Raw genomic sequence first — 9,973 nt, 5'->3', positions numbered from 1 at the left:
CATACTTGATTCGATTGAGGCTTGAGAAGATTGTGCTTCGAATTGACTAGAGAATGAGAGAAAATAGTGCTGGATTGGGCTTTGGCTTTGGCTTCCATAAGAGCATAGCGAATTGGGTTTTTTTTTTTGGTTAAAAAAGAGCCAAAACCTTGACCGGTATATAGAACACCGAACATGATTTTTAATTTTGTAAAGCAAAAATAAGTTGTCTGATAATTCGAATACCAGATAACTACATTTCGTTTAAATACGTAAATAACCGAGGTGTTAGCTTTACCGGACTGGGATAAGTTGAAAAAAACAATCCCAGGTGCAGCCCGTAATCTTGAAACAACATTTTTCATTTTGTAATTGATACCCCTTATTCGATACGTAATTTTCTCAAAAAAAGAAATAAAATAAATAAATAAAGTGCGGTGGTCCACGTAACATTGGGCAAATGACGCGAACTAGTAATTCACCGACAGACTCCGTAAGTAATTTGCTCTGTTTTTATTCTATAAACAATTCGCGTTACCATTTTTTGACTTCCACACTGGGGAAAAAACAAGGTGAGAAAATGACCACAAACTTGAAACGGCAGCTGTGACGGATGAGGGTTTGGTTTCGGCCCTATCCCTTGCGCAAAATCAGAGGTGCATACAAGCTCTGAATTAGAGAGAGATCGAGATGATCGAGAGAGATGGCAGAAGGTGCTATGCTTTTCTGCGTACAAAAGCTGGATCGGTTGCTGACAGAAGAATTACGGCTCATCTCGGGAGTGCGCAAGGACATTATTTGGCTGAGAGATGAGCTTAAAATCATGATCGCTTTCTTAGAGGATGCAGATAGAAGGAAAAGCAAGGACGCCCTCGTCCAAATTTGGGTGGAGCAAGTAAGAGAAGTGGTATATGATACTGAGGATGTCCTTGATGAATTCATGATTCTAGAGGCGAGAAAACGCAAGTTCTTTGCCAAGAGTCTTGTGATTCAACATAAAGTTGGAGTTAAGATACAAGAAATTAAGGAGCGGATTACTGGTATCAAGGGGAGGAGAGACAAGTATGATATTCAAAGGAAAGAAGAACCAGGGACATCTTCAGATACCGTAGTTTCGAGTGGAGGAGATCCTTTAGCTGCCTATCCTTTTATTGATGAGGTCGATGTAATTGGAAAACAGAAGGACATTGAGAATTTAGTTGAATTGCTAGTGAATGGAGGTCCAAAACTTAAGGTGATTTCTGTGACAGGAATGGGTGGCATCGGGAAAACTACCATTTCCAAGAAAGTCTTTAACAGCCATGCGGAAGAAAGTCTTTAACAGCCATGCGGCTAAGAGTCACTTTAATTGTCGTTCTTGGGTTACGGTATCGCAATTATTCACGATAGTGGGGTTGTTGAAAGGCATGGTGGAAGGATTTTATGATGATAGAAGAGAGGTAGCTCCAACCATGGACAAGTTGGATGAGGGATTGTTGCATATGTGCCTGCGCGCATACTTAGAAGACAAGAGGTTTCTCCTAGTTGTAGATGACATATGGAGCGAAGATGTTTGGAATCGATTGAAAGTTTCTTTGCCAGATCACGAAAATGGAAGTAGACTTGTCTTCACTACGCGATTGATCAATTTTGCTTCACTGGTAGAAGTAGATCACCATGTCTACGAGCTTCAACTCCTCAAAGCGGAAGATGCTTGGTCTTTGTTTTGTACCAAGGCAATTCGGGAAAATGACTCAAAAAAAGTTACAGGAGAATTGGAAAGAGTGGGGAAACTCATTGTAGATAATTGCGAAGGCTTACCCCTGGTTATCATGGTCGTAGGAGGCATGGTTTCTAAGAGGGCACTGGAAGTAGCTGAATGGATGGGAGTGCTAAGGAATCTCAATTGGGAGATGGCTAATAATACATCATTAGAAAGGGTAAGGCGAATTTTATCACTTAGTTATAATTCCAGGGAACTATGAGATTAGAAGAAATGTATTGATTAGATTGTGGGTAGCAGAAGGATTCATTGCAGCACGCCCTAATATGACAATGGAGGAGGTAGGGGAGGTGTACATGAAGGAATTGATTGATAGAAACCTCATTCAAGTGGCATATCTGAGTGGCAGTCAAAAAATTCGAGCATGCCGAGTCCACGATGTGATGCGCAATCTTGCTCTCTCTATTGCTGAAAAAGAAAATTTTGGAGCAATTTTAACAGGTGAAAGCAAAGAATTAAATGATAGGACCCGTCGTCTCTCAATGCACAAGTGCCATGCACACATCCAGGTCCTCACTCGCAAGTTGTACGTCAGGTCTCTTCTCACTGTCAGTATGGAGCAATTCCCTCATTCTACATCTTCTATTTTATCAAATTTATCAAATGCAAGATTGTTGAGAGTTCTTGATTTGGGAGGTGTTTCATGTCAAAAGTTACCAAGTGAAATAGGAAGTCTAATTCACCTGAGGTACTTAGGGTTGAGGAATAATATGATTCGAGAGCTTCCCAAGTCTTTGCAAAATCTTCGTAGACTAGAAACATTGGATGCAAGAGGGGGCGGCTTGGAATCTGTTTCCAATGAAATCTCAAGTCTTAAGCATTTAACCCATCTTATTGTAAGCCGGAGGAAAGTTTCTCAAGTGGAATTTTGGGTTAAATTTTTCTTCTATGACAACTGTGTGCCCTGCAATGTTAATTTAGGGGGACTAGCACGTCTACAAACATTGAAACACATAAGGGTTGAGGGAACTTTCATTAAAAAGTTAAGAGCGTTGAACCAACTTGTGAAACTCAAGGTCCAAGTGGGCAGCATGGAGGATGGGAAGGAGTTATGGAGCACTCTTCAACTAATGGAACGCCTAAAATGCCTGTATATATCATCAGTTGATCCCGAAAATCCCATTTCTATAGACTCAGAATCTACCTCTCTTCCACTACCGCCTCTCAATAAACTATGCATAAATGTTGTTTTGGGGAGGTTGCCAAAGGCGTTGTGCTACCTTCAGAGCCTCACTGAGCTAGTGTTATCGGCTTCAGCACTAACTGAAGACCCACTTGCAGCCTTGCAGGGATTGTATAACCTTGAGTTTCTAGTTCTACATAAGGCATACAAGGGAGCAAGAATGGGGCGTGATGGGATTGTAGGATTCCCTAAACTCAAAACTCTCTGTCTTTTATATTTGGAAAATCTTGAATGGTTTGGGGGAATGCACAGGGGATGCATGCCAGTCCTCCAAGATCTTACTTTCATTGGCTGCTGGAAGTTGAAGTTGTGGGATGAAAGTTTGAGAAATCTTACTTCCCTTAAAAACTTTTCTATTGGAAACATGTCAAGTCCTCTTATAAAAAGTTTGCATCCTCATCATGGTGAAGACTACTACAAGATCCAGCATGTTCCCCGCGTAAGATTGTATTATCTGGTTCTCGACAGGTTGTTCTATGCAAATCTGAAGTGATTCTGTGGAATGGAGTTCTCTGAAAATTACATCCATAACTTGAGCTTGAAGGTAAGGTCCTTTGATTATGAAGCATCTTAGTCTTACTAATTCTTTTGGAAAAGTATGCAATAAGAACATTTACCTTTTGCATAAAAGATCAACCCTAGCTATCACATGTGAAATTGCCTGGCTAATATTATGCTCCTGATTGAATTCAAAGTCCTAAGAAAAAATCTGCCCAACTTTATAAAAGTGACACATCTCTATCCACCTAATTTTTTTGGTGACCATCTTGTATCAGAGGAAATAGGTCTTACAGTATAGTGGTGAGGTGTACTAACCTGGGTCTAAGTTCCCTTACTTTCTACTGGTTTTCACAGTCTAGAACTTGGTTTTCTTTATCTTTTTTTTTTAATATTTTCAATAGAAAAACTGCAGAGTGGCAAGCCAGCTACCGGGGTGTGACCAGTTTGACCTATTGTTGGATCTTTTTTTATTGTCTTAATCATTGAAAAGGAAAAACACTGGGCCATCGTCAAAAAGATGAACAAGATTAAGAAGAATCGAGGATCCAATCTACAATTTATATGGTTATATCTTTCATGTTCAATTTGGGATAATTGGTTGCAGTGTTCAGAAAATTGAATTGGCCAAAGTGGTCGGACCTTGACCGAGGCGAGTCATTCGGCCCAATCCAAGTAACTCAGTCGAGTTCATGTCATGTTGAAAAAAAAGAATAACAAAAGGATATAAGATATATATATATATATATATATATATATATATATATATATATAAAAGATATGGGGCTTCTTCAAGACGTTGAGTCATCAAATCCGTCCCATTGCACGAGAGGGCATGTCTTAAAATGACACTACTCAGGAACCGTGTGAATATAGCGGAGCATACGTAATATGTACATAGTAATCGGCCTCGGCCTACATATCTTTATAATTTTTAATAAAATGACACTACTTAGGAATGTGTAATAGCCAAACCAACTCAACACCGTGTGAATATAGCAGGGCATACAGTGTGAATATAGCAGGGAATACATAATATGTACATAGTAATCGGCCTCGCCCATAGGCTGAGGCCAAGTAACTTGACCGAGTCTTAAAACGGTGATTGGTTGTAAAGCGCTGATCAAGGTTTATCTTTTGGCAACAATCATCCCCTGTGATCCTTCTTTTACATTATTGGAAAAACAAACTAATTTGTTTCAGTGCACTTTTCTCTATGTGGGATGTGCATCTAACTGTTAGTTTTCTCTTTCATTTGATGAATTCAGAGCACCGTCTGATTAGTTTACATGCAGAGAGAGAGAGAGAGAGTATACATAGAAGTAAACTGATTCCAGGAGAGGGAGCATTTAGAATAAGTAAAATGTGATTCCGTTTCCACTGCTACTAGAGAGTGAATGGTAAATTGCTTGCTTCTGTGGAATACCATAAAAATAAAAAAGGCTCGAGCCCTCTCTCTCTGTCTACCCTAATTATTTGCTTATATTGGACTTATTATCTTTTGGGTATACATTTTCAGTGTGTGCAGTTTTCTTTCTGATGATATGAGAAGATGGAGTTTGGAGTGATAGAGTAAGAGGTCGTGGAGTACGAGCATAACCTGAAGAGCATTTACTGCAACTCCTATGGGTTGGAAATTTAACATGCTAAAATTGATTCCTGAGGTTTGCATTTTCATGTTGTTCATCAGTTTTATGTAATTTATGCTCTTTTAAAGGCCTCTACACTTTCTACCTGGTTATTAATTTGTATACTTCGAACCTGGTTGATTTCCTATCAGTTCCTAGTTTGGTTGTTTGGTTGCAAGTTTGCTTTGGACCATTGGGCATAGAGAAAGAGGTGGGGTACCTGTTCTCATAAGGGATAAAAGATACAGGCTTAGTTGAGAAATCTTTGCAAAAACTAAAAATGCTTTTTTATTAAGTTTCATTAAAATTAAGTGTGCCAATGGCCTGGGCCAGCCATGGCCCTTACTCGACCCGCGTTCCAATAGGGTCAACCCTGGCTCTGTTAGGGCCAGGTCGGGCTGGGCCAAAAACAAATGAAGAAAAAAAAAAAAGAAAAAAAAGAGGGCCGGGCCTAACCAAACCGTGCAGGCACTGACCCAAGCTCGGCATACGGGCCATAGTTTGTGGCCTGGGCCCTATTTTTTAGGGCCAGTCTAAGCGGGTCGGGCCGCCTTGCCCCTTACCCATTTGGTGGTTAAAAATAACAATTTAAAAGAGAGGTGTTACTATTTCAAATCCTTTCGTTAAGGTATCTCCACAAGAACTTTCTTAGAAAATGCTCAATATCCGGGCTTATATAATACAAGTACCCTTCAATGGTGCAGATTAACAGCTACAAACTAATTTTAATTTTACTTTTACTTTTGACCTTTTATAAATTATTTTTATTTGAAATTTGGTTATATAATAATAATAATTCATTTTGAATAAACAATTAACCAGATTACCTTTAAAACAATTTAGGGGTATTTTGATTAATTTTTATATAATTTATTATTTTTATTTGGTGTTCTATAGAAAAACTTTTCTACATCTCAAATTTCGTGTAAAGATAATTTTCAAATAAAAAATAAAAAACCGAAATTAGTTCATGGCCATGGATGAGGCCTTTTCAATCGGAACCCTTGTAATGGTGCTCGGTAACCCTTTCATTATCCACATGACGTGGAGGGGAGACTTGCCCTTTGGATAATTTGATTTACTTATCACATACGAATGATAAAGTACCTTTGGTTGTTCGGTGGCCAAACTTGGAACATATTTTCTCATTAAAAGATTTTTATTTTTATTTTTATTTTTATATTTTTTAGCATGTAACTCAAAATAAGATATACAGCTTTGGTCATCGAAAGTTTACTTTTGAATTATTTTTTATCGAGATTATTCTATGGGTTGTAAAGACTACATACATCCCAAGGGCCAGTTTGGCCTAGCCTGGCCTTCTTTTTTTCTTGTTTTTTTTTCATTTGTTTTTGGCCGAGCCCAGGCCAAGGATATGGTTGGCCCGGCCTATTGCTACCTTTAGTCACTTGGGTGCACTTGGTATTAAGACTGGAATCGCCCAACATCCAATTCTTAGCTAACTCCGACGATTATGATTCAGACATGACAAAGTTTGGGTTTGGCCTTTCAGGTAGAAAACATGGTGTCGAAAAGTCCCAAAGCACAACAAGACCGGCGACTGTGTTGGACCGACCTGTTGGGCCGACTATGTCTTTGCCGTTTATGCAAAGGGCGAGGTTTGCATAAGGTGTCAACTTTATATTATTGAAGTAAGGTGCACCCCAAAACTATGCCGAAAATGCCGTTTTAATGCTGTAGAGCTTTGCAATGATATGAAAATCTATTGTTTTGTTGCCTCCAACTATAAATTTTAAAGTTCTAAAAATGGTGGTGATCAAGCAGATCTATAAATACTTGAATATCTAAAAAATGAACGGTCCAGATATTATGCCAGAAGTTGAACTATTTTCAAGACTAGAAATTCCCTTTTTTTCATGTCTATGAATATCAAGGTTGAGATGATCGATATGAGGGTTTTACATTATGGGAACAACCTTATCTAGTGGGGTTTTTAAGTGCACCTTACTCGTACGGTATAAAGTGACACCTTATATAAACTTTTTCCTTACACAAAATGTATGTTTTGTTGTGTGCGGAAGCTCTAACCCCAATAGGTTGATTTTTGGCAAATAAAGTATGCAAAATAATCGACAAAAAAAATAAGCAACAAAAATAAAGCAGGAAATAAACAACAAAAGAAAAACACCAATATTTACGTGGTTCGTCACAATTTTTACTACATCCACGTGTGAAGACAAACAATGTTTTTCACTAAATCAAAGAAAAAAAAGTACAAGGCAACTCACTTGAGAGAACCAGAGATTCAATCTCTCATAAAGCTTTCTTCTCTACAATTTTTTCTTTCTACAAAAACCCCTAAAAGTTTCTCTCTATTTTTCTTTATGTACTTTCTCTCTCTACAATATATCTCAATGACAGGACAAACCCAAAAGTGCACTTCGTATGGTCTACTTTTTCCACACATGTTTTCTCCCTTTAGAAAAACATCTTTATATAGAGAGAATAAAGCCCCAAAGACAAGTAGGATCAAATCAATTTCAACTTTTCGAACTTTATCAAAAAAGAATTTTATCTCTATCCATGTGTACTCAAAGCCTCATTATAATCTAAGTAAGACTTATCTACAAACTTAGATCCTTCAATCCCTTAAAATTAGGGATTCAAGATAAATATCAACAAATCTCCACCTTTGTTTGAATTCTAAAAGATTTTCTCATCGACCATCTTCTCCAATGCATCTCGACAGGCGCTCACTTGGGCAACACATTAGGCAAGTCCAAACATAGCTTGAACTTCTGTAATGGAAGCGGCTTTGTCAACATATCTGGAACATTCTTTTTAGTGTCAATCTTCAGTAACAATATATCATGTTTGGTTATGATCTCACGAATAAAATGGTATCGAACATCAATATGGTTTGCATGATATACCTGGTTTTTCGCCAAATGTATTGCACTCTGACAAATAATAGTCTTATCCTGTCGTAAGCCCAAATCGCTTACAAGCCCTTTAAGCCAAATGACTTCTTTCACTGCCTCAGTAACAGCCGTGTATTCTGCTTCAGTCGTAGACAATGCAATAATGGTTTGCATCAACCTCCAACTGATTGGAGCTCCTGCAAATGTAAACACATAACCTGTAGTAGATCTCCTACTGTCTAAATCACCTGTAAAGTCAGTATTAACATAACCAGCAACCTTGTCACCAAACTTGTTATCTCTATCAAACATTGGACCCACATCTGATGTACCCCTTAGGTAACGCAGAATCCATTTTACCACATGTCAATACTCCTTTCTTGTATTAGCCATTACTTGTTAACAACACTAATGGTAAGAGAAGTATCTGAACGAGTACAAACCATTGCATACATAAGACTTCCAACTGCACTCGTATAGGGAACAATGACATGTATTCCGTTTCAACATCTGAACTTTGAGATAATGTTACCGACAATTTGAAATGTACAACAAGAGGAGTACCCACGGGCATTAAATTTTTCATCTCGAATCTAGCGAGAACCTTCTCGATATACTCCTTCTGAGATAGCCACAATTTACGCAACTTTCGACCTTACGAATCTTCATGCCCAAAATTTTCTTTGCTGAACCTAAATCTTTCATTTCAAATTCTCTAGCAAGCTGAGTTTTGAATTTACTGATTTCTAAAGAATTCTTTGCTGCAATAAGCATATCATCCACAAAAAGCAATAAATAGATGAACAAACCATCAGTAAATTTCTTAAAATAGACACAATTCTCATACTTATTTCTGACATACCCGTGTCCAATCAAGAATGTATTAAAACATTTATACCACTGCCTAGGAGCTGCTTTAGGCCATACAATGACTTCTTCAACTTGCAGACATGGTCTTCCTGTCCTTTAACAGCAAACCCTTCTGACTGAGTCATATAAATATGTTTTTCTATCTCCATGAAAGAATGCAATATTGACATCAAGCTGCTCTAACTCCAAATCAAACAATGTAGTCATAGCTATTAAAACGTTAACAGAAGTATGTTTCACAACTGAAGAGAAAATCTCATTATAATCAACACATTCTTTCTGTGCATAGCCTTTTGCAACCAAACGTGCCTTAAATTAATCACCACCAGTCTCAGATGACCCATCTTTCTTCTTATAAACTCATTTACAACCAATGGTTATCTTGCCTTTAAGCAACTTCACAAGATCCCAAGTACGATTCTTTTGAAGAGATTCCATTTCTTTATCAATAGCTTCAGTCCACCTGCTACTATCACTATCCTATGTAGCTTCCTTAAAAATGGATGTCTCTTGGCTTGTAGCAGTTAATGCATAAGCTACAATGTCCTCAAAACCATACCTCACAACTGGCTTTTTTATTCTCTTTCTCTTTCCAAATTGAGGCTATTCCTCAAGTGGAGTAGATTTAACGACCTCCTCATGCTCAACATCTTCCTCCACTCTCTCACATGGAATTTTTGGCACATAATTTGAAGTATTTTTTAGAGTTGTTAACTCCACCTCAACTGCATCACTATTGCTGCAATTTTCCTTTTCTACACCATTCTAAATGTGCTTTAACATGATAGATTCATCAAACTTAACATCACAATTGACAATAAACTTAGGCGATTTAGGATTTAAGCATCACATTCTATAGCCTTTAACCCCATATGCATAACTAAGAAAAATACACTTCTTTGATCTTGGACTCAACTTATCATCTTGCACATGAACATAAGCAGGACAACTAAAAATTCGTAAATGAGAATAAGCAGCAGGTTTATCGGACCATACCTCTTCTGGTGTTTTGTAATCTATTGTTGTAGATGGTGACCTATTGACGAGGTAACACACCGTATTGACCACCTCGACCGAAAAATCCTTTGTCAAACCAGCATTACTCAACATGTTGCAGGCTTTCTCTAGAAGTGTCATGTTCATGTGCTCAGCAACTCCATTCTGTTACAGT

The 9,973-nt window shown here is 37.9% G+C and overlaps 1 protein-coding gene across 1 annotated transcript; it reads left to right on the top strand.

The window, feature by feature from the left end:
- Positions 1–550: 550 nt before the first annotated feature.
- Positions 551–6,794, top strand: LOC18424949 (disease resistance protein RPM1). The gene is given in 5 exon segments (XM_020661810.2): positions 551–1,284; positions 1,286–1,937; positions 1,939–3,468; positions 4,942–5,086; positions 6,564–6,794. Coding segments are annotated over 3 exon segments (2,733 nt in total). The 5' UTR covers positions 551–682; the 3' UTR covers positions 3,418–3,468; positions 4,942–5,086; positions 6,564–6,794.
- Positions 6,795–9,973: the final 3,179 nt, after the last annotated feature.

This window comes from Amborella trichopoda, chromosome 10 (genome assembly GCF_054954075.1).
Source record: "Amborella trichopoda isolate Santa Cruz 75 chromosome 10, AtrichopodaSantaCruz75HAP2 v2.0, whole genome shotgun sequence".
Lineage (NCBI taxonomy): Eukaryota > Viridiplantae > Streptophyta > Magnoliopsida > Amborellales > Amborellaceae > Amborella > Amborella trichopoda.
The sequence above is the reverse complement of the archived record's forward strand: the minus strand, read 5'-3'. Positions and strand labels throughout refer to the sequence as shown.